At 31.1% G+C, this 26,007-nt stretch overlaps 2 protein-coding genes across 13 annotated transcripts in view; one reads left to right on the forward strand and one right to left on the reverse strand.

Annotated features, from left to right (window-relative positions):
* LOC143222052 (putative receptor-type tyrosine-protein phosphatase mosPTP-1) overlaps window positions 1–26,007 on the forward strand; it is a 150,758-nt gene that overhangs the window by 122,551 nt on the left and 2,200 nt on the right. For 4 of the 5 annotated variants that reach the window (XR_013011963.1, XR_013011964.1, XR_013011966.1 and 1 more), the window contains 9 exons: window positions 4,387–4,538; window positions 6,642–6,777; window positions 8,407–8,568; window positions 10,681–10,851; window positions 12,136–12,264; window positions 12,592–12,863; window positions 14,974–15,109; window positions 15,745–16,378; window positions 25,618–25,719. Coding sequence is in view for 1 of the 5 variants with exons in the window: in XM_076447896.1 (XP_076304011.1) it covers window positions 4,387–4,538; window positions 6,642–6,777; window positions 8,407–8,568; window positions 10,681–10,851; window positions 12,136–12,264; window positions 12,592–12,863; window positions 14,974–15,109; window positions 15,745–15,918 (1,332 nt within the window). In the remaining 4 variants the exon portion in view is untranslated. Of the gene's footprint in view, window positions 1–4,386; window positions 4,539–6,641; window positions 6,778–8,406; window positions 8,569–10,680; window positions 10,852–12,135; window positions 12,265–12,591; window positions 12,864–14,973; window positions 15,110–15,744; window positions 21,751–25,617; window positions 25,720–26,007 lie in introns of those variants that run through there. The other variant, XM_076447896.1, reaches the window with a different exon arrangement.
* LOC143222053 (uncharacterized) overlaps window positions 21,946–26,007 on the reverse strand; it is a 114,726-nt gene continuing 110,664 nt past the window's right edge. For all 8 annotated transcript variants that reach the window (XM_076447900.1, XM_076447899.1, XM_076447901.1 and 5 more), the window contains one exon: window positions 21,946–25,755. In XM_076447900.1, coding sequence (XP_076304015.1) covers window positions 25,612–25,755 — 144 coding nt within the window. In that variant the 3' untranslated portion in view covers window positions 21,946–25,611. The remainder of the gene's footprint in view (window positions 25,756–26,007) is intronic.

Below are 26,007 nucleotides of genomic sequence, written 5' to 3' on the forward strand. Positions count from 1 at the left end.
AATCAGGTAATTCAGTGGGCTCTGCTATGGTTTGCTATGGGTCAGTAGTTGCGCGCAGAATCCCTTCTACAGCTTCTGTGTTCACTGCTGAACTGTATGCCATATCTCTTGCCCTGGATCATATTGCAGCTGAGCAGTACTCCAACTGCACTATTTATACTGATTCGCTTAGTTCTATACTTGTCTTGGAATCGCTACATGTTAGCTCACATCCTATTCTCGCTGATATTCGAAACCGACTGGCCCATTTCTCATTAGCAGCTACTTCAATCCAGTTTTTCTGGATACCAGGCCATGTTGGTATTCGCGGGAACGAGCTTGCAGACATGGCAGCTAAATATGTCTGCTTCAGCACCATCACTCCTATGCCTATTCCGTACGTGGACTATGGTGTTGTCTTCAAGGCTCGGCTCCGTGCCAGCTGGCAGTCCACTTGGAGTGAGCAACGTGACAACAAACTTTTTCAAATCAAACCCAAAATTGGACTTTGGCCATCTAGCTTCCGTAAAGTTCGGATGGAGGAAGTTGTTCTCACTAGGCTACGCATTGGTCACAGTTTTTTAACTCATCATTTTCTTTTATCTGGAACTGATGCACCAATGTGTAGTTTGTGTAACACTCAAATCACTATCAGCCATGTTTTACTTTCTTGCCATCGTTACAATTCTCAACAACGGCAATATTTTAAACATATTTTTTCCCAGGGTCAGTCTGTAACATTGGACAGAGTTATTGGTGATGGTGACTCTGTCCACCTTGAAAATGTTTTTAATTTTTTAATGGCCATTAATCTTTTTAATCTCATTTAAGTGTTGCATATTTATTCATTACACCTTTTTAATTGTGGTTCCTTTTTTACAGTTTTAATCTCTCTCCTTCAATTTGACATTGGACTTGGACTTAGGTCATGGTAGGAATTTTGGTTAAATTATGATTTCGTTCATTACGAACGAAAAATAACCAGGGGCGGTCAGAAACTGCTGTTTCTCTTCACCCCACACAAGGCAAGAATAAATTAATTACCTGATTACGGAGCGAGAGATATGGTCAGGAGTGGGATGTTAGTTATTCGTACAACGGGATGGTCACGAATGACCTAGAAGTTGATAATGTGTTGAATTTAATTGAGGGGCATCAGGAAGAGCTGAGAAGAGATCCTGCCGGCTAGAGAGACGACGAAGAAAGATGAGGAAGGTTCAGCAGAACACCCACAAATCATTGTTTAAGGATGTTGTCTTGGAGAGAGCCGAGAGATGCAAACACAGTGCGCCGACATGATTAGGTCTCATGACTTGTATGTATTAGCTATTAAACACTTAAAAATTTTGGATATTCAAAATTTGGATACTAATTTAAAATTTAGAAATCAAAATGACGTACCTCTTTTCAGGGCTGGGATCTATAGATCCTATGAAACAGAACTTTGCTGTGGGGAAACGGAGTACCCCGAGAAAACCCACTTTCACTGGTGAGGCGCCGAAAGAAACCAACCTCACCAGTGCCCGATGCTGAAAAGGAAAACATAAATGGTTATAAACTTGAGTTTACATCCAGGGCGTGTATGTAATTATAAGGCGAGAGGTATCGTTGCCACGAGCACGGGGTAGCTGCTAATAGTGGAATTTGGTTTGTTAATGGCGTCCGGTTTTTTGCTTTCTTATAGTATTTAGTTGCAAGATAGATGAGTCTCTTTTTGAGAGGCGGGATGGAGCTAGCTCTATTAATGTATGCTAAAGGAGTATATCTGGGAAGACAGAGCGCGAGACGGATGGCCAGATTTTGCGCTTGTTGCAATTTCTTAAGATGGGTGGAGGGAGCGGATACCGTAATCATGTTACCGTATTCGATTATTGGCCGAATATAGGTTTTGTAGATGGCGAGAACCGTGCTAGATCTACACCCACGGACTATGCTGCTGATGCGTCTTAGGTAAAAGATACGTTTATATATTTTAGAAAGGATTGACTGAAAGTGATTTGTCCATGTTAGTTTTCTGTTAAATATGATGCCCAGGAATTTAATAGTAGACGAAAATTTAATTTCAGTGTTTGCCAATTTCAGTTTGACTTTGGGAAGGATTTATTCTTCCGCTTAATTTTACGTTTAAATATTATGGCCTGCGTTTTGGAGGCATTGAGTTCTACTCGCCAGGTATTACACCAGGTGGTAATCTTGTCTAATGTGGCTTGAACTTTCGTGGCAGCGAGGAGGGGATCACGTGATATGCTCCATACCGCGATATCGTCGGCATATTGCGACGCATAAGTATGTTTGAGCGGCGGGAAGGGAATATCATTGACATAGAGAATGTATAACAAAGGGCTGAGTACTGATCCTTGGGGAACTCCCGCTGAGAGGGGAACAATGTGAGATGTAGCATTTCTGATTTTAACTTTAGCTAATCTGTCATCAAGGAAACTGGAAATCCAACTCGTTAGGGTAGGCGGAAAGTTGAACTGGAAGAGTTTAAATTTAAGCCCTTGGTGCCAAACAGAGTCAAAAGCCTGTTTTACATCTAAAAATAAGCCAACTGTGGTGTGATTTCTGTTGAAACCTTGAATAACTGATTCGGTAAGCCGAACTAAGTGATCAGCTGTCTGTCTATTTTTGCGGGAAGCGTTTTGTATTTCAGAGAGAAGTTCTTGTTTTTCCAGGTACCATGATATACGATTAGCTAATACCTTTTCTAACAATTTTCCAATGTTATTAAGTAGACTAATGGGTCGATAATCTTTGGGGTTGCTGGATGCTGGGTTAGTTTTAGGTATGACTTTAATAATGGCGGATTTACACTGTGGTGGATAATAGCCAGAATAAAAGGAAATGTTGAAAAGCGGTTAGGTGTTTTAAGAATAAAGCTAAGCTTTTGAGAATGATATTTCAGATACCATCCTCGCCTGGGGCAGTGTTTTTAGAGTTTTAATAATCAGTTTTATTTCGGCTGGTGTGATTGGCTTGACTAGTTTTTGAAGGGCAGTACTGTAGACAGAGTTATCGTGGAGGCAAACGGCACGGAAATGTGAACTGAACGCTGCCATGTTATTTTGGATAAAATTTTGGACCGTACATATGAGAATGATTAAAATGCTTAATTGGGGGTAGAGAAAACCTGCTTGTAGTGTTCAGCGAGTAAGTTAGCTTTCTATGTCATTAGTTGCAACAGTGTTGTTGTATTTTAGATTAGGAATTTTGCTGGTTGAGTTGTCATTACAGATACTTCTGAACTTTTTCCAGAATGTGGCTGGGTCTTTATAGGACTTGTCTAAAGAGTCACAAAACTCGTTCCAATTTGACATTGGACAATGGCCAGAACATTAAATAACTTGACACCAGGACTGGAAAGGCCAACTTCAGGTGACTAACGCTACTGTTTGAACTATCCGTTTGAACTACTCGTTAGTCGTCCTGGCGAGTTGTTGTTATACTTTTGCTGCATATCATTTCACACTTTTACTACTTAACTTTTTAGTACTGGCCATATTGACTCATAACCCAGAACCAGCACTGGAAAGACCAACTTCAGGTGACTGACGGTGGTTTTATACTTACCTGTTAGTCTTCCTGGCGGGTTATGATCATTACCATTCTGCTACAGGTAGTTCTTTACAACTTTGTTGACTGGATGTCAACATTGGTTTTTACGCCATTTTCTGTTTTAATTGTCGTTTTGCTTTTATCTTCAATTACTTTTACAAATTTTACTCCATTTACTTGACTTTTATCTTTTTACTGGACATTTGGTTACTCATTATTACGATTTTGCGGAGTGTCTTTTAAAACTTTTATTCTTTTACATTTTGATAATAGCTGCTATGACACATAACCCGGAACCAGGACTGGAAAGGCCAACTTCAGGTGATTGACGGTGGTTCTTGAACTTACCTGTTAGTCTTCCTGGCGGGTTATGATCATTACCATTTTGCTAGAGTAAATACCTTACAACTACTTATACTCTGCCTTCTATCTTAACATTGTAGACTAGGTGTCAACATTGGTTTTATACTTTTTTGTTTTACCTTGATTTCCATTTATGTCTATTACTACATTTATTTATTTTTTTATTATTATTATTTTTATATTTTTACCGAATGTCTGGCGCAGATAGCCTCACTGCTTTGTGCCATAAAACACTAAATCAATCAATCAATCAATCAGTTGTCCAAAAATTACCAAACATTTACACTTAGATTATCTAATGACTGATTAGCATAACATTGAGTTAAGGATAACTGATTATGTTATAGCAGTGGTTTTGTCTAATAGCTATTATAACATTACAAACTACAAATACCCATTAATTGTTTTACTTGTGTAAGCTTACATCAGTATTAATTTCATATATATATATTTAAAACAAAGTAACATTTTCTATTATTCCCATCTCAGAAACGGTCAGCAGAAAGGACAGTGTACCAGTATCATTACACTAACTGGCCTGACCATGGTGTTCCTGATCATCCATTACCTGTTCTTAGTTTTGTTCGTAAGTCTTCAGCTTCTAATCCACCCAATGGAGGCCCAATAATAGTACACTGTAGGTGAGTATGTCTGAACTATAGCACAAGTAAGATATTCAACATGCTTGTTAGTGCATATGTTATATTTTACTCTTTTAAATTTGACTGTATAGTTTAACTGAAAATTTATTTTGGTAATATTTGTGAAATGGCTTTTCACTGTGATTATTTGATCTGATAAGCTCTGATATTGAAACAAAATGCTTCATTAATAGTTATTAACAATAAATTAAATGATATGAATCTGTTTCTTCAATGTAAAAACATAATGAATCAGCAGTATTGGGATGAAATCAATTAAAGTTTGTAAAGAAGTTTCACTACAATTTTGTTAAAGTGTTTGGTACACAAGAATTATCTACACGTTTTGAGAAAAACATTTTTTTTTACTATCTAAAAAACAAATAAGATTGTTTATATAATTAAAAAGAATTATAAGGTATGTTATAGTTTAGCAAAATGTCTGTTATAAATAAAGTTTGGTGATCCTACTGCATCTTCTAATTCTGCATAACTAATTTAATGTTAGGTTTTTAGTACATGTGTAAGTAGTGTTGACAATAGATTACTGTTTGAGTGTTAACAGGCCACCAGAAGGATATTAAACAGTCATTTCTTTAGTTTACCAATTTCCTGAAATGGAACCAGATTATTATTATTATTATTATTGTTTCTTTTAAATATTGATCTATATAGGACTAGTTGTAGATTAATATATAATTCTTTTCACACAGAACTGCCTTGCTGTGAGTGCTGATTTTGGTCAGACATGAAATGAATTGATGTTAGGATATAATCAGTTCTTAATACTCATACTGAGTACTTTTGTACATTATCCTTCTTGAAACCTGAGTGATTTATAATTCTCACACCTGAAATAAATAGTTGCACATGCTTTTAATCTTGCTTCTATTGTCCTTTCTGTGCTGTAATTGGTTCAGCTACATGGTGGTGGTTACTGATGTAATGACAATGAAAAAAAATAAAATTATATTCTATCTTGAGTACTTAACATTTATCATTATATTTATGGATTTAAATCACCTGTAGGATTTTGTTTGAATCAATGGCTCAATAAACAGTTTGCTAGAACAAGTTATTTAATTGATGTAATCTGACTAGTCACCTCAATAAACAATTTACTAGGAGAAAGTATTTAATTTTACACTATTTGACTAAGAACCTCAATAAACAGTTTCTAGAACAAAGTACTTAATTTTACACAATATGACTAGATAATTCAGTAAACAAATTACTAGAACAAGATATTTAGTTTTACAGAATTTAAGTGAACAAACACTTCATTAAACTGTTTACAAGAAAAAAGTATTTAATTTTATATAATTTGTCTTGACACACACTTCAATAAATAGTTTATGAGAACAAAATGTTTAATACCTGACCTTATACCCTTTTCTGTAAATTGTAATGTTTCTTTGACTAAAAATATATTTTTTTATTTGATAGAGTTACAATATATACTGTTTTCTTAGTGGTTATGTTAGCAGGTTATATATCATTTATTAGTGCAAATGTTCTTGAGACTGGTTAATTAATGGTATATTATATAATTACTTTTGAACAAATATTAGTGGAACTGATGACTGAATAATGACAAATATGTACTGGTTTTAGTGCTTGTTTTGATGAATCAGTATCTTAATTTTCAGTAGTGATTATGGTATTATGTAGTATTATTGGCAGTTGTAGTGACTAACAATAAATTCATTGTTTTTAATGTTACTGTTAGCAGTATGGGTGATTCATTAACATTATACACATCAATTTTCAGTGGTACTGTTGACAGTATTGGTGAGTGATTAACAATATATCCATTGTTTTCAAGTAGTACAGTTGGTAGTGCTAGTGACAAATTAACAATATATCCATTAGTCCCAAAATGTGTGATAAAAATCACGTTAACTGCAGATGAGGTTTTATTTACAATATTTTATGTGGTGGTTTCTAATAGATGTTATTTTGGGTTTAGAGATTGTGAAAATTTAATATGGAAATTTTAATAAATCAACAGGTTTAATTTCTTAAGTTCTTGAGTCATCTGTCAGTCACAAAATAGTCTGGTCTGATGAATGATAGGTTAATGTAATGCCCTTTGTTTTTCAGTGCTGGTGTCGGGAGGACTGGAACATACATAGTTATTGATGCTATGCTGAAGCAAATCGGTCATCGACAGAGTGTCAACGTATTTGGCTTTTTAAAGCTCATTCGACAGCAGAGGAACTTCTTGGTTCAAACAGAGGTATATATTGAATATTTATAAGTAAAGTTTGAAAATATTGTAGTACACGTATTGTTGTATTTAATATATGCAAATCCAATTTACTTGTTCATTAATTCAGAAAAATAAGCATATTACCACATTCATCAAAAATAGTACTATGTAAAAAGTATTTACAGGAAATATTTACAAATTATATATTTTTTAAATTTGCTTTCAGTTTTCTGAATAAATCTCTGAGCTTTTCAAATATTGTGCATCCATTTGACTTCAGGTAATAATCAGTTGGACTTCTATTAGTTTGTTCAAACTGATATTAAGTAGGTACACACAATTCTAATTTACAGTGAAGAAAATAAAAAAACATGAGCAATCAGAGAGATCGCCCCACAGTTCCTTTTCAAGATATCCCCCAGTGGCACAATGGTATGTCTGTGGACTTGCACAGCTAAAAAAACAATGGGGTTTCAAAACCTGTGGTTGTCATGGCACAGATAGTATATTGTGTGGCTTTGTGCTTAATTCTAAACAAACAAACCTTTTCAAGATTGCATCCATTTATATTGAATAACAATAACTTTCATTTTCAAAAACTCTGAAATCATTCTTAGATCCAGATCATTTATTGTAGTGTGATGAGGAGTCATGTGACCATGAAGTTTGGTACAAATTCAATCACATTTTACAGTTATTAACCCAAAACTACAAAAATACTCTATCTCTCTATTATAAAAAAAAATGATTCAGAGTGATCCAAATCCAAGTTTGGATCTGGACCAAATTTGGACTACTGTTCTTCACTGATTTCTGATTGTGTATAAAAATTTTTGTGTACAGTGATCTATTAGTTTTCGAGATAGGCATGTGGAAACACAGACAGACAGATACACACAGGACCCAATTGCAATACCTTTTTGCCTTTTTTGTGGGGGTGATTAGGAAATTTAAGTTTTTTTTGCAAAATTGAAGTTGTTATATTGCATACAAACAAAAATTGTCTGAAATCTGCTATTTTATCAGTAATACGAAGACCAGGTATTTCATAACTAAAAAAATAATAAAACTGAAAAATTGTAACTAAAGAAAACCAAGTATTATAACTCTTATTCTAAAAACATGATAAAATAAAAAAAACTTTTAATGTGTGTGTGTGTGTGTGTAACCTGTCTTAGGATGTATAGCAGAAACATTAAAGATCAAAAAGTATATAAAAGGCAGATTCATAGCAGAAAATATTAAGATAGTGTATGATATAAGCTTTACAGAAAAGGAAAATAGAGTAGGATTTTTATCAATATTACACATTAAAAATGCTTGCAATATGCTCTATTGGACTTTTTTTTTAAATAAACAATAACAGTAATGTCTCTTGTAATAAAAAAGAAATTTAAGCATGATCTCTGGAAGTTAGTACAATAAAGATTTATTGAAATGAAATAAAGCTGCTGTCCTCAAAATCATTAGCATGGTAAGAAGCATACTCAGTGTCAAACACTTGTAATAATGAATCCGTACTCATGAATGATTAGACTTTTACATCACTAACTCTTTTAGTTCTTGAATAATGGACATGAAATAGTAATTAAAAATAAGAGCACATCCAGATGTTCTTCTCTAACTTATATTGTAATCTATATTATACTATTTCAGGATCAGTACATCTTCATTCATGATGCTTTGTTAGAGGCTATAGAAAGTAGTGATACAGAAGTTCCAGCAAACCAACTCCCTCATTACATCCAGATGATACAGACAACAGAGAACAGTGAAAGAGAGAAGGACCACTGGCCTCTACTGGAGAAGCAATTTAAGGTGTGTAGCTGAAATGTTCCATTAGTTGAATCTCTAGTAATAATAATATTGACTAAGATAAACAAGTATTTATCTACTTTTAAATTTGCATGTGGTTATTTAACTTACTCTCATGATCTGGTGATAGTAATTGGGAATTCATATTACAAGTGTCAGACTCTGGCCACTTCATTTAAATTTCTCTTGGATAATTATTTTTTTGAACATAAACTGAAAAGCTGTTCTTTTAATTTAACTCCTTTCAAGCTAAGCCTTTTTAAATAGCATCTTTTAAAAATCAGTAACAAAGAGTGAAAATAAAATAACTGTTAATTATCCAGTGTGAAGATAACTGTAAATAATATCATCATAAATAGCTATCTATGAAACTTTGTTATAAATAAAAAAATTAAACGTGTTACAATATACTACTATAATATTTATGTAACATATGAGTGTTTTATTTACTGTGTTAAAGTGTACATCCTACACATTCCTCTTTAATACTGTTTGACTGTGAGTATAAGGCTGTTTTCTTTACTCTGTTGAAGTATATGTCCCATACATTACTACTTAATACTTTAATAGTGTTTGGGTAACATATGGCTATTTTCTTTACTGTGTAAAAATATATTAAAATATGGCACACATCACTTGTTACTACGTCAATACTGTTTTTGTAAGATATGACTGTTTTCTTTACTGTGTTAAAACATACATGCCAAACATCATTCTTTCATTAGATATTTTCTTTTTACATTTGCAGTTACTTCCAACTAAAACATTCTGTGTTTACTTTTCTTATCGTTTTTGTAGCCTCCATGTATGAGTTTTGGAATTTTTTTTTCTGTTCATATTGTGCCAATGATATTACATCAGTACAAGGCCAATAATAATTTTGAATATCTCATCCTATGTTGGATGAGAACTTGTGTGTAATATTGAAGAAGTGCATTTCAACTATGCTTCTTATTGTATTCAACCACTATTAATGTTTTTTGTTCAATATGAAAACTAATCAGTTAAGCTGGATTACAGCATGCATATAAAGTCTTAGTTGAAATACCAGTTGCATCAGATGTTTATTAGAGATCATATCTACTAGTGTATAACACTGTAGCTGTTATTAAATACTTTCTCTCTTTTGTGAACTCTACTTTAACTTCATAGCATGTATTTGATTTGAGTAGAATTATGTTTTTCCAAATTTGTCTTGTTATTGGTGTGTGTTTTTGAATAGAATAGTACTTTAGATTGTTTACTTTGAGTTACTGTTTTTCAGTGTATATTGTAGTATAATATGAGTATAAAGCTGTTTCAGCACTAGTGGAGTGTAAAATGTATATAATATTTCATTAATGCAATCAGTTTGATTTAATAAAGTAATCAATCAAGAAATATCAGACAAATATTTATGGTATTATTTCAGAAGATTGGTGCAGGAGATGTATCACTGTTAAACAGTAACTAAATTAAGAGAGTTTTGCTTTCTTCCTCCACAACATACATTCTAATTTACAGATTAACCAAGTTTCTATGATATGAATATTCTTACAGAGGATGGCAAATAAGTAAGAGAGATGCTGAAAGTGACATTTAGTAAAAGGAAAGAGCTACTAATCAGTGAATGAAAGAGAACTAAAGGAAAAGCTTATCAAGTCTATATGTTGTGTGTAAAAGATGATGTTAAAAGATTATACAGCTTTGAGATGAGAACTTGGCAATGAAGGGAAAAAAATCTTAAATAATTAATAAGCAATAATAATGTTCTTGAGATGATGGAGGAAACTAGAACCTTAATAGAAAAATTCCACAAAAGGCAAAAGACATGGGTGGGACATATTATTGAAAGTTTGATAAAGAAAGTTCTAGAAGAAAGGAAATTGGCATAGAAATAAGAATTGAGAAGCTAGGCAGCCTGAGAAACAGGGCTTTGTATGGTGAGATGAAGCAGAGAATGGAAGATACAGAGAATTGGAGGAAAACAAAGAACCAACCTTCAGGCTGATAATACATGAATTATTTATACCATTATAATATACAAATAAGGATCATTTAAGCAACTGTGAAATTTAAAAAAGGGTGTTGAAATTTTACTGGATTTTATATTATTTTATTTTTCTGTTTGAACAGTTGGTGACATCGTACAAACCCAGAGACTTCAGTCTTACTTCTGCTTTAAAGTCTTGCAACAAGTCCAAAAACCGCTCATTGGGACTGCTACCAGTAGAGACCTATAGAGTCCATATCACTCCAAAACCTGGAACAGATGGGTCTGATTATATTAATGCCACATTCCTTCCAGTAAGAACTTGATGTCAATTTTATCTTATATTGTACTGAAAAAAATGGTGTTTTTTTAATGTTATTATTGTGGAACATAACAAAAAAAAAGTTAAAACTATATCAATAGTAGTTTAACTAGTGAAATATATTTATTATAATAGTGCATAATGCCACCTTCAGTTTGAAAGCGTTCAAATTCAGAAATAAGGAATAAAATTTTAGAAATTAATAATGTAACCTAAATAACTAAATGTACTGCTACAAAAGAGATTATAAAAGTATTTTATTTATATTGAAGTCTGTATGATACTGTGATAAGAGCAAATGCAAAAGAATTGAGATTGAAAATAATTGTATTATTGAAATGAAAAAATAGTTCTTTTAACTTCTATTTTTGTGTTTTATGCTTTATAAACAGTTTTTGTTTAATGTGTTTTAGTTGCTCACAAAGCTACATATGGGCTATCTGTCCCTACTTTTGCACTGATAGAGGAAAGATAGTTGGTCAACAGCTCAGCATCAGCCACCAACTTATGGGCTACTTTAATTGAATAGTGGGATTTGACTTTAACTATTGAAATTATGCACCCACAACCCATAAAAAAGTGTTGCATGTTGTTTTTTTATGGTATTAGAATGCCAGTTATGGACCTTTGATTCTCAATCCAACACACTAATCATCAGCTTGTTAACATGTTTAACCTAACTAAAAATATAAGAATATATATTGACTAGAAAGGGTTTTGCCTGAAGCCTAAAAATCAAGAATAACATATTATCAAACTAACTTAACAAGAACTTCTCTTGCAAGGAAATTTTGTTCTCATTGAGGCTTAGTGTGTTAATAAGTTTTTATTTTTCTAATATTGTGTTTAAGTTTTTTGTTTTTCAGGTCTTGATGGGTGGGTGAGCAATACAATGGCAAGATAAAAGAAAATACTTGTAGTACTTGTGTTTAATGTTATTCATCACTTTCCATACATCAATAAAAATTAAAAATAAATTAAGAGCTGGGAAAATTAACATTTCAGGGTTAGTGTGCTGTGTGTTTCAAAACCTTCTGAGACCACAAGTTCCAAAAGAGGCAAAACCAGAGGTTACAGCACTTAAATGTTTAACCCTTAAATGGCAGTTATCATCAATTGATGCTGTTACATACAACATTCCTGCTGTGTTTGAGAGTTAATTTTTTATTTCATGTTTTATTATGATAATTTCTGGTATATTTATACATATGCAGATTCCACAGCAAATCTAAAGTATTGTGTTTTCTTATCTAAATTTAAAACTTACTTTCTGCAGGGCTTTAGCAAGCTGCGAGAATTTATCATCACACAACATCCTATTTACGACAGTATTGCAGATTTTTGGCAGATGGTGTGGGATCACAATTCTCAAACCATTGTGTTATTATCAGCAGTAGATGAAAAGGCAAGTTTTTTATTTGTACTCTTTGTTTATTTTTAGTGTATTGGAAATATTTTCATGTAAGTACATATGCATTTGTTTTAAAGTTTACAAATAAATTAGAATAACATTGAATGCTATATACCTTTTCATATGTTTTACTGGGTGTGCAGATACACTAATAACTTATGTAGGATTTTGCAGTAACCAAGCTTTATAATCATTTTTATTTATCACAGTGTTCTGTTCCTTAAAATGAAATATTTTCCAGTACTAAACATTTTTAATATTGAAAACAGTGTGCATTGTACCACTGTTGAATTTATTCTTATAATTGTCAACCTGTTTTAGGAATATCCATCCTTCTGGCCAGAAAAGGAAGAGGAGAGTGATTATACCACTTTTAAGGTGAAACTGGCTGAGGAAAATTCTCAGGAAAACTTCATCACAAGAGACTTTATATTGCAAGCTGTTCAAGATGAATACGAAGTTATGTGTAGGATTATACAGTGTGCTGGCTGGCCAGAGTCATGTTCTCCACTCAGTAGTGTGTTTGATCTAATCAATGTAGTTCAGGATTGGCATCTGGAATACCAGAATGGTCCTATGGTGGTTATAGACAGGTGAGGCTACTGTGTTAGTTATACACAGTTGATTATTGCACATATTAAATAGAAGGGAATGTTAAAAAGTCTTTGAAATAGTCTTCATTCAGGAATCTCAACTTATACTTTGATTCATAATACTAATTGAGGTCTTGGGGTTAAAGAGAGAGTCAGAAAGTAATAAATTATCTATCTTAATATTTTTAACTGTTAACTCTTTTCTTTTAATTTCAATGTTTTATTGCAGTACTTTGTTCCATTTGAACAGAATTCCTTGCATAAAAGGCAGTAAATCATATCAGAAACCCATTAACTGTTTCCCATAGAGCTAACTTAACAGCAAGTAACACCTAGTGTCATATTTTGCACTGGTGCTTGAGCTTGTTTAACTTTAGACATTTTGTTAAAGTTTTGTGAGCTAAGCTAAGAAGTTTAATTTTTACATTTTAGTTACTTTTGTTAAATATATAATAATAAAAAATATTCATACACTATGAGGACTTTTAATGTTCACTACAAATACTAGCTATTTGCATTATAGTAAAAATATTTTACTTTCTCCCCTGTGCTTTGTTGTGTTTCTCAAATCTGAGTGTTTTAAACAAACATATGTGCATTTTAGGACACAAAAAATATACTGGGCACTAGAATATAATGTCCCAAAAATTGTTATTTATTTAGCTAAAATAAGCAGTTTTGCTAGTCATTCAATGCAGTAAAATCATGATAATGTATTAAAAGGTTTCTATTAAGTGAATACTTTCCCCAACTAATACAGAAAGACAGTTGTAAACTTGTTATATTGGAGAATCAACTTTTTCTGTTGGTTATAAGCATGTCTATTGATATACCATGTAAAGGTGAGTAGAAAATAATCTTTGATGTTGGAAAGGGGGAGGATTTCTTGGTGTGTATGATATATTTATTTATATATTAGAAAATAAAAAAGCTAGGTGTTTGAAATTTTAGGTTTTTATTTTTAATTATGTATATTTTATATTTCTGATTGGTTGGAAATTACAGGTGAAACATTTAAAACTCAAATGTGTCTTGTGACATGCAGAAATGAAGTTTTAGATTTTAAAAGTGAGAATTTAAAACAAAAAATATAAAACTTAAATTTTCAAGCCACATTTAATTACACCTGAAATTGTAAAAGATCATAACATGTACAGTTTGACCTGATTGTACAGAAACAATTAATGAATATTTCTTAATAGCCTTATATGAGTTTGAAATAATATAATACTGTCTTCACCTTATGTGTTGAATGTGAAACATTTCTCTTGACCTTAATTAGTTCTGGAATTGAGTAATATGTCTTGTTAACAATGGCGTACTGCATTAAGTGCATTATTGAGATGCTGTTGTATTCTTAAAGGATGTTAGGTTGAATGTACTGATACTGGATATGTGTAAAGAAAGATTTTATTGCAAAAAAAAAATATCTGTTTTACTTTGGTATATTGTTATACCAGCAGTTTATAGGTAGTCATACTTTACTTGCAATAAAGCATTATATACCATAATAATGCATTTATCAGGAGTATTTGTTTGCCATCAGTTCATATCAAATAACTCTCAGGGGTTAAAAAAAAAACTTACTTATCTATTAGTATCAACTTTTAGAATGTCAGAAACCTGTTCTGACTGGGATTTGAAACTTATATTCTGATCTTATTTATGAATTCTGAAGCTGATGTTCTAACAAGAGAGAACAGGTTCATATCTCTAGACAGACATATACTCTGGTTATTGTTATAATAAACATTTCACTAACCTGTGACAAATGTCATAAGTACATGTATCTTTGAAATCAGATTTAAGTAAAAAATTGTTTATGTAGATAAATCAAGTTTCATCTTATAATGTAACAAAAATAAGAAAACTTCTTGACAGTTACAGAAGTAATATTCATTGGTTGTCATTTTTTTCTTAATCACTTTTATATATTTATTTCATCAAAATTTTACAGATTTGCAGTCATAGAATATAAATCATCTACTACATTCACTGTATTTTTTGTTTTAAATTGAAACAGGTGTTAGATTTTCTATAATGAGTGACTTCCTGTTGTTTCAAACATTTTCTTACAAAAAATGATTTTGTTCATAATTTATCTGGTTAGATTTGGTGGCACTGAAGCTGCAACATTTTGCTGTCTTTCAACACTCTTCAAACAGTTACAGTGTGAACAGTCAGTAGATGTATATATGTATGCCAAACTCTACCATACTTGTAGACCTGGTGTGTGGAAAACACAGGTAAGAGTGGAGATATTTTTTGATTTATTTTTATGTTGTGCAATACAGAAATGAAAAAGTACTGTTCATGCACGTTTTAAAATCAAAGTGCTAATTTTGTATCACAGGAGAAGACATTTATGTGAATTGTTTATCTTGTTTTTCAAATCAGTTTATTACATTTAGTTCATTTATGGAGCTGCTTTATACAGTTATGTTGTTTGGTAATCTCTGTTCTTAGATTTATTTTTTGTAAATTTATTGTTTATAGTTGCTTTATAAATAATTATATTGTTTGATAAGTTATATTTTTGATGGTGTTACTATTTATGAAATTGGTATATACGAATACTAAGTCTGCTAGGTAAGTTTTCATCTGTTGTTCATAAATTATGGAGGTATTCTATAAACAGTAACATTGTTTGGTAAATTCTGAATTGATGTTTTTGCTTTTTTGAATGTGCTACTGTTTGTGAAGTCACTTTATAAATAGTAATATTGATTTAGTGAGTTCTGATCTGGTAGTGTTTGTATGCAGTTTTGTTAAGTGTTTTTGTTATAATTTAATGACCATGCTTCCAAAACATAAAATAATATTAAAGTTGCTGAATGATCAGTTGTGTAATAATAGAGAGAAAAATATTTCATTTGTTTAGGATGATTATCTCTTCCTGTATCAAGCTGTAGAAAGCATAACAGAATGTGCCACTCAATCAGACATCGACATTGTTAATAACAGCCAATTGAATTCAACCAATGGACATCTCACTAGTAATGGACATGTTGTCAAGTTAGACACTGAGCTTGAGAAGAACGAAAGCCCAGCATGACTTTTCAAAACTGATCATAAATTTTTTATTAGTTTAAGAATAGTGGCATAAATTTGAGAGGAAGATTTAGTTGATAAGCTTTGTCATTTTACAAAAAGTAAAATGAAAATAACATTGTGGTCTGAACGTCTTCAGGAAAAGTTCTTTGATAGTGAAAAAACTCTTGTCACTATTTCTTATTTCTATTCCTACAAGTATGAAACAAATATATCTTTGCTATGTATCAAATGAAACAACCTGGCATCTACATTATTTAAACAAAATGTCCTGTGTCCTTTTGTGAGTGGTGAAAACACATTTCTCCCATCAAAGGTGTAAGAGGATGCAAAGAAAGGACCATGAACTGTAATATGAAAAAGTACCAGTAACATCAAAATGTGAAAAGTGTGCTATTGTTATGTATATACCTCTGATGAAAATGGTACCAATGAATGAGCTGTAAAGTTTCCATGACTGGAAAGTGAGTATCCATTGAAAGAAATAAGCATCCACATTTTGAGTATGTATATGTTAGTTAGTTTGAATACATCAAGAATATGAAATGTTTTTTTTTTTTTTAAAAACTTGAAAACAATTTGTTCTCATCCTTCTTGAGCAGAAAGGAATAATTGTTTGTAGTTGTTTTCAGTGATTGTTGGTGTTTCATATTCAGTATCATCTACTTGGCCAGTTGAATTTGTGAAATTTTCATTAAGAATAGTTAGTTAATTCTGTGGTACAAATAGTTTTTTGTTTTGTTTTTTTCAATTTGACAAAATATGGCCATCAAATAAAAATAACTTTGATCTCCACTTAGACATTTGCTCTTTGAGTTACTGTGACGTGCTTATCTGTGCAGTCATGTTGGCTACAGCTTAGCTAGATCTGTACAGCAAAACTTGCTTGTGTGTTGTGTAAACACACATTTCTGTGCTTAATTGTATAGTCTGCCTTACCCAAAGTTAATATAACTTAGTGTTAAGTGTGTAGAAAGGAGAGACTTGTTTGCATTTTCTAGTATGTTTGGTGTACAAATTTTTCAGCAGCTATGCTAACTACTCAAGAAAGGTATTATAGGTTAAACATCAAATATTAGATTTAGCCATTTAATAAAACAAATCTTATATGATCATACTGGTGATAACGATGATTTATACAACAAATTTGATATGCTTAAAAATATAAATAGTAGAAACACAGCATGTTATTTTTACAAAGATTATTTTTAAATGTTTGGTAAAAGCAAAAATATTAGTTATGGCAATATAAAGCTTGAAAGCATGTAAGTGACAGGCATTTATTGTAGAAAGAAAAAAATCTTCAATCACAGAATAATTTTTTGTAAAATATTTTCAGTGAGGGGGAGACATACACGAACTCACATTGATGATGAATTTACTTCTGAAGAAGTTTGTAAAATATAAATAATGTTTGTTGTTTTTGGTATAATAAATACTTTCAAACTAGCACAAAAACGACAAGAGAAATATACTAATATTGTTAATGTAGAATACATATAAATATGTATATAGTATTTACAGTTATATAGCCATTGCTTCTTTCTTAACTTATTTAGACAAAGCTTATGGACCACAGGATCTATATACAGTGATGATCCTAAAATCGTTCTAGTATACCTTTGAACATATTGTCTTGTAAGGACTTTAACAAGTTTTTTATGTTATATACTCTTACTGTAAGAACTTTAACAATTTTTTTATGTGTTATTCTGTTACTTTCAGGACCTTCAGAGGTATTTTTTTATGTTTCCTTGTACCAAACTAGAATATTTGCTTGTGTAGTCTTTTTCACATTACAGATGATTCTTGTTATTACGCCTGGTAATTCACATTAGAGTACATGGATATGGCAGCAGTAATAATGTTGGGTCTAGACAATTTATGCAACATACTATGTAGTCGAATACAGTTACAGGCTTATAAATGTGTGTATAGATAAAACCTAAATTTCAGTGCTCCATGATATTGTATTGTCTTATCTTTTATTAAGACTCCTGGTCACAAAAAACCAAGCTCTCTATGTCATACCAAGTTTTGAAATATTATGTTCAAGAAGGCACTGACTGGTAGAAATAAACTACTTGACTCTACTATTCAGAATCTTTTTTTTCAGATTTGAAATCCTTGGAGTATGAAAAAAGGTACAGCTGTATATATCAGTTATGGTTTTAGAGGTTTCAGCATTTCTATCTTCTCCACAATCAATATCATACACCTTGCTTTCTTCTAATATAATTCGATTTTGACCTCTCAGATCACTTCTCCTCCTCGTTACTCTTCTTTCTCTACTTTTTGCATCATTTCTTCACTTCAAATTAATATAATTTGCTTTATTCAATCATAAATCCAAAGGTAAGCAACATCTACAAATGTCAGACAAAGCAGTTTCCTTTCTTTCTGTGTTTTAGTTCCTGGCAAGGCATTTTACAGATTTCACTTATGAGAATATTTTTTTCTATCAGATAAAAAGCTGGCACCTCCAATTTGATTTTGTGCTCTGATTTTTTTTTGATTTTTTTTACCCTAAATTTGAGTTGGTTTTTGTGACTGGGAATCTTAATAAGACATAAAGCACTCACCAATGAAAGAGAGTGCATCCTTCATAACAAATCTGTGTTGAGTACAGAAAAAATAATTTGTCCCTGATGAAGAAAGGTCTACCTTTTAAAAAGCTTGTATTAAATGGTTTCTTATTTTGGTTTCAATTGAATTTTTAAACCTATGTATTTTCCTAACACCATGAAAGAAAAACTGTTAATGTTTCTAAGATAATGTGTTGTAAAATTTGTTCCATAAGAAAAAAAACAACTTTTTTCTTTGATTCTAACTGTTGAAAGAGTAAAACCTACAATTAATGGAAAATAGAGTATTTATAGTAGTGAATAACACTTAGAGTTTGTTAGCAAGACGTAAGCAACTCATAAAATAAAGCTTAACAACAGAACTGATCTGAAATAGATGTACTAATCAAGCACTATATTGAACATTTAAAAACAGTTAACCAGAAAGGAAATAAACAAAAAGTAAATGGATTTTGTTTTTCCTTAATGAATAGTAAAATATACTGTAATTGAAGTCTTGTTCATTTTTATATTTAGCTTCAGTTTGTTTTTGTCTGTCTTCTTCAGTATGGCAAGCAGTAAAGTAAGGCAACTAATAAAACTGGTGACTAAATATTCTTGCATCATGGTATCTATCTGGTGATGTACTTGAGTAATTTTTATGATGGTATGTAGTAACACATTTGAGTAAGTGTTTCTGTGTTATGATATCTGGTGACACACTTGAGTAAATGTTCTTGTACCTCAGTTATCACCAGTAATCGAACATAAAGTAGTGATGAAGTGTTCTTTGTACTGTGGTTTCTGGTCTTGTATTAGTTTGGCTATATGGATTATCACAAAGATATACAAAAACTATTTTTACAATTTAAGATACTTTAAGTTAGAAATAAACTGCAATGATATTAATCTGAGATAAAATTGTATGTAATAACTGTTGATATCAGAATAGAAATCATAGGTATAAATCAAAACCTCTATTTTATGACATTTATTTTAAAATATTTCAAACAAAATTTAATATGCAGACTTAATTAAAAACAATAATTATAATATGACTTATATATAAAAATATGCTACTAAGACTATCTAGACAAATGAATAATTTATATAATATAGAAGAAACTTGTATAGTTTCTGATACAAGTTGCATGAAGTGGGATTATACATTCTTATTCTGCTCAGTAAGAAGTACCATATAGTATCAGTTACCTATACCAAGGGTATGTTTGTCATAAATGAGAACTGTGTGTTCCATAAAAGTATTGTTAGTGACTGGGTACCCTATATTATCAGTTACCTAGACCAAGTAAGCACATTTGTCGTAAACAAGAACTGTGTGTTTCATAAAGGTATTTTCAATGAAGGACTGTGATAGATGAGCTAAAATGAAATAAATTGATACATTTTATGGCACATTACTATCCCACCTAATCACGTCGAAAACAGCTTTAGTTCTCAGGACTGCCACTCATCTCTGGAAGAAAAAATATTAGATTTTGTAGATAAAATAGTATTCTATGAATTTTCTTGTGTTGTTTGATGTGGCTTATGAATTTTATTGTCCTAATGTAAGTGTTGCTTTGTAGAGACATCTGGTAAGTGAAATGATTGATATTTCCAAACTATCCTGTTCCTGAGTCTTAGAATATTTCTCTACAAAAAGTGTTTTGCTCATTTGAATTTTTGTTCTTTTTTTTTTTTTTACTAATTGTACAGAAATTGCATGAATTAATTTGAAGGTATTTATTGTGTTAGAGTACAAGGTTCATGAAATCTAGCTGTAGTAACAGGATTGGATACAAGGAAATTGTCCTAACCAAGTTTTAACCTTAGGCATCAAAACATTCCATATAGAACCATGACCTGTATTATTATTATATTTGTTTGAAATTATGTATAATGAAGAACAAAGTAACATTTTTATTTGATTTTAAAAGTTAATGAAATAAAAATTATTTATCTTGAGCAAATACAGCTGATAAAAAAATTTTCACTGAACCAGTTTAGGTACTGACAATGTTATTTAAGTCTCTGGAAACACCAGTTTTCTAAGTCAGTTGGCCTATATGGTCTTCAGAATGAATATATTATAACAAACATTTCATTCCACTAATAACACTGTTTTTGTGAATTCCAAGATGGAGAAGAAAATTTATTATGTACTAAAAATGTACACAGCATAACAGTGTTAATCTGGCTTTTAATTTTTTTTTCAAGGGGCATTTTATAAAATAACATGCCCCCCTTCAGTTTCTAAATATAGTTTGCCTATTCTGCATTATTAAGAATTTAAATACAAACATAACTAGACTATTTATCTTATACAATCACACAAAACTGCAACTACTTTATTCATAACTTGAACAGTATATGTAATTGACTATTAATAATACATTAAATAGACATGCTAATTTCCTCTACGACCACACGGATAATAATTGCAAGAAAATTTCTTAACAGTCTGTTCTTCAGTAATATTAGACTCAAGTGAACTCTGTGCTCTTCAGATTATGAAGTTGTGGTTTATTAATAGACATTTCTAATTCTACAGGCTGATTTTGGAACTTCAACTTGAAATATACTAAAGCATTAAGTATAACATGATTATAATTTATGTGCTTTGTTTATTTACTAAGTGAAAATAAGTATAGAAAACGACATACAACAAAAATTGGCTAATGTTAAAATAGAGGTTTTAATGTTCAAAGATTTGAGCTGGGATGCCCTTCATCTGATGATTTTAAACGTTGTGAACATTAAAACATCTGTTTAACAGTAGCCATTTACCCACTTTGTTTTGTTATTGATTTCATGATTCCATAACAGTTTTTTTACTGGTTGGGAACTAAAACAAATATTGTAACTATTTTGAAGATTAATAGAAAGTACATAAAATATTATGGCTTGTAAATCATTTTTATAGAACTGGGTTTGACGTAACCTTTCGTTGTTTGGAAAGGAAGTTCACATTCCAAGTTTATCAGTTTTTTTAATAGATAATTTATAAAATCATATGAATTGAATTTTTCCACTGTTCTCCATTATAGGGACATCTTAATACATTGACAGTTCCTGCTATGAGATAACTAAAATATTGAAAGCTAGGTTTTATACATGTTTTATCTACAGAACTGTACTCACTGAAATCTCCTGAATTACATGTTGTTGATGTAACTTCAGAATTGTATTGTGGTCTTAATGATCTTGTAAGATATGTAGTGTTAGTTTTGTGAAACTGATAATGTAATAAAGAAAAGTTAATTGTTTTTAAAGTTAGTCTGAACTAATTTTGTTTTTTAGCCATCATTATAAAATTTTATTAAACAATACCGCTCTTGGATTCTGACAGAATTTCCAAATTCTCCTGAAACAAAACAATTCATAATATTTACTTTGGAAGCCTTTAGTATATAAATAATTTCAATGTATGTTTACATCAAGTGTGCTTCACCAAACAGGTGCTGTGGTTATTAATTGACATAAGCTTAGTACTATTTTAACTTTACTTGCTTTTTTTTCAAATTAAACATTTACATGTTTAAGTGCAGGTCAAGTAAAAAATCGAAGTACTAGAATAACACTGTTGTTGAAAATTTCCAATGTTCCCATTTTACACCAGGCCTCACCAAATGACTGGCATTAGATATTCACAACTCTTACCAAACATTTCTCAATCATGAATAACATTTAAAAAGTGGTGTATGGGGGGGGGGATGTACAGTATTAGGAACACCACATCTAGATTGGTAATAATCAAGTTAAAACACATTAACAAATTACAAACGATAAAATTTGTTTATACATAGTGGTGTTACGTGCTAATTTGAGCAGTAGCTGGTGAAGTAAAAATACTATTTTCTTATTTTCCTAACTTGCACTTTTACATAAATATAGGAGGGGAAGACTATGTATGAATAATTCATAACTTTTTTATAGTTTCTGTTTGTTCATAAGCTTAAAACTTCATACTATATTAAAAAAAACACCGTAAAATTCTTTAATGCAACCAGAGTTTCTTTTGATATAATCTGTATGCTCATTCTACATGACATCAAAAACACCATGTTTTCTTTACTATCAGATGTACACTAGCATAAAAAATAAAGCACTTAATTATGCACTCATATTTCCAGGGAGCTTAACATTTTTATGTATTAAAATAAAACTTTTTAACCCAACCATGAAATGTTTATCATTTATATGTACAATCTTATCACAATAGCTTAAATCAGCTAGCCAACTTGCAACCGAAAAGCAGTTTTACATCCACCTTGTCCAACTATCAAACAAATAGTATGAAATGTTATTTCAGCATTTAATGCTGTTCTTTATGCTAATTAGTAATTTTTGAGTTAGGTAACATTAATTAGCAATTTTTAAAATCACATTTCCTTATAACAAAAAATCCAATTTATTAATAGAGAGCTTGCATAACTAGTGACCTCTCTATAGTCATAAACGCTTAAAGTTAATATGTACAACTTCTTTAAAAGTAATGACAAAGATTTACAACAATGTACTGGATTGTGTGCAAACCTTTGATGATATATTTAGAAAACTAAAATTTACAATTTATTAGAAAGAGTTCAGCATGAAGTACTACATTTTATCACTTGCTTGATAACTTTTAAAGAAGTAACAATAGTGCTAATTCTTTATTGATACCAATATCTAATTATACTCCACACAGCTGTGTATAATTAAAATAATGTTTAAAAGTTTTAAGTGAATAATCACACTATTAAAATGGGGTATATACATAAATCTCATAAAGTGTCACATGCTTTTAAACAAATTGAATTACAAATTACAATGACATTTGTTTTTATGTTTATTATATTTTTATGGTGTCGATGCTTTTTATAAGCTGGCAAAGCATGATTATAATTTAATTATACTTGTCATAAAACATAAGTGTAACTTACTACATTTTCATATTTTAACCTGTATAGTATAAAGCAGTATGCATATCTGATTGAAAAACATATTTCAAGCAGAACATGGTCTGACTAAATAAACGTAAATTGTATGAATAAGTTTTTACTATATTTATATGCAGTTTTTGTGGCCCAGCATGGCCTAGCGCGTAAGGCATGAGACTCGTAATCCGAGGGTCGCAGGTATGCGCCCGCGTCGCGTTAAACATGCTCGCCCTCCCAGCCGTGGGGGTGTTATAATGTGACGGTCAATCCCACTATTCGTTGGTAAAAGAGTAACCCAAGAGTTGGCGGTGGGTGGTGATGACGAACTGCCTTCCCTCTAGTCTTACACTGCTAAATTAGGGACGGCTAGCACAGATAGCCCTCGAGTAGCTTTGTGCGAAATTCCAAAAGAAACAAAGAAAACAAGCAGTTTTTGTTTGGGTTACATGATTCTTGAAGTCAATCACATTACAAAGTAACTACTACTAAAGCTATAGTGGTTATAAAGCAAACGTTTTTATAAGAACCTTATATGAAGAGAAATAAAATCAGTTAAGAAAGTATATGAAAAAATGCACTAGTAGCTGCAAAACATGAAGCAGTGCTAACAAGAAATGAACTAAAAGTTGTTACATATAAGACAGTGCTAAGAGAAACAAAGTCAATGTTGTTACTTATAAAGTAGTGATAACAGAAGTGAAATTAAAGTTACTGGAAATAAGGCTTTGTAAATAGAAATACAGTTACTTCTAGTAAAAATATTCTATAGTTGCTACAAAATACAATATGCAACAAAGTGCCCCCCGCTAGTACAGCGGTATGTCTCCGGATTTACAACGCTAAAATCAGGGGTTCGATTCCCCTCGGTGGGCTCAGCAGATAGCCCAATGTGGCTTTGCTATAAGAAAACACACATTTGCAACAAAGTATGTAATTATACCAAAGATGATGCAAGTAACAATGTTAAAAGCAATAAAGCCACCTTTTCTACTTTTTAATAGGGATAAACTTAAGGTTGCTTAAGGATTACATTAGCATAAGTGAAAGATAAATTGCATAAAGTAATATGGTATTAAACAGTAATAAGGCAAAAACTTCTGCAATTATGATTCTAGTACTTGGAATAATAAAGACAAAACTGCAACAGTGATCAATACCATGTTAGCAATTTTAAATAACCAGAGTTACCATATGATTCATTAAAAATAAGTCTTAACTCATTAGAATTTAACATGTTAATTTTGATTATAAATAAAAATTAGGGAAACAAGGTGTTAAGTGTGTGACACAATATACAAAAGTTAAGCTAAGTTGTTCTTAAACAAAAGATTTTACAACACACAAGATGGAATGTTTACTTGTAAATAGAATTCTATTACATGTACTAATATTTAGCTGAAGATTATTCTAAAAGAACACCACAGTTTGGTAACCATCAATAACCAAAAATATGTATATACATATATGTAAAAGATAACATTTTTCAGAGTTTTAGTTCTAAAACTATTTTTAAGATATAATGAATGTATGTTTTAACTTGTGTTAATTATTAGGTTCAATATTACCTTCCAACTACTATATAGCTTTGCTTCTGTCTTGATGAGTGATGCTAAACAATCACGGAATTAAATAAACTTTGATAAACATCTCTTACAAAAACACCTTTCCTTGTTACATTGTAAGTGAAATCTGTAAAACAATATATATATATATATTACAAACAACTTTTAAACTGCCAACTACATGTAAACAACTGTTCTACACAAGGTAACAAGGTAATCCTGTATCATTTACAGTTAAGACATTTACTGAGTGCCAAGAGATGATACAATTTTATATTTGAATAGAAATACCATTTCTGTTTCTCTCAATGTTTTTGTGTGTTTTGGTCACACCATTCCATTATATGATGTTTCACTAAAGAAATGCCTATTTTTTTCCAGCAGAAATTGAAAATTTAGTGGAGTGCAAAAATGAATGGCACATAAACACACAATGGACTTATATTAGTTCTACTATAATACAAAAATAAACGATATCTGTTAATTTTAAACATTGTTTACTGGATTGTCAGCAATCATGATATTTCACATATTTTGGAAATTATCTGCTAATGTTTTTCAGAATACAATCAAAACATTTCTCCTTTCAAAGAATCATATCTAACTCCATCATGTAAATACTTTTTTTCCCGTTTTATTTTCCAATTTACAGATGCCACCGTTTCAAACATTCTGAACCTTTTTCGGACCACTCATCAGCACTTGCACAAGCTTCTTCAAATCCATCTGAAGCAGCCAATTGACATGCACCAAGGTAAGCCATGTGATAACGATATGGTGAGGCATGAACCTGTAAAGTAAGTAATTCACACGAATCAAGTATACACGTTATCCTGCAACACAGGATACAGCTTGTAACTTTTAAGCATTTATTGAAGAAAATAACATCCATTGACAGAAAAAGGGAAAAAATGAATTTTAATAAAATTGGACATTTTACAAACTATATTAAATATACTGATTTTTTTTTTTTCCTTAACAACTAGATGTTTAATTATTGAAGGTACAGATATTACAAACATATTACATTGTGACATAATAA

This window comes from Tachypleus tridentatus, chromosome 8 (genome assembly GCF_004210375.1).
Source record: "Tachypleus tridentatus isolate NWPU-2018 chromosome 8, ASM421037v1, whole genome shotgun sequence".
Classification (NCBI taxonomy): Eukaryota; Metazoa; Arthropoda; class Merostomata; order Xiphosura; family Limulidae; genus Tachypleus; species Tachypleus tridentatus.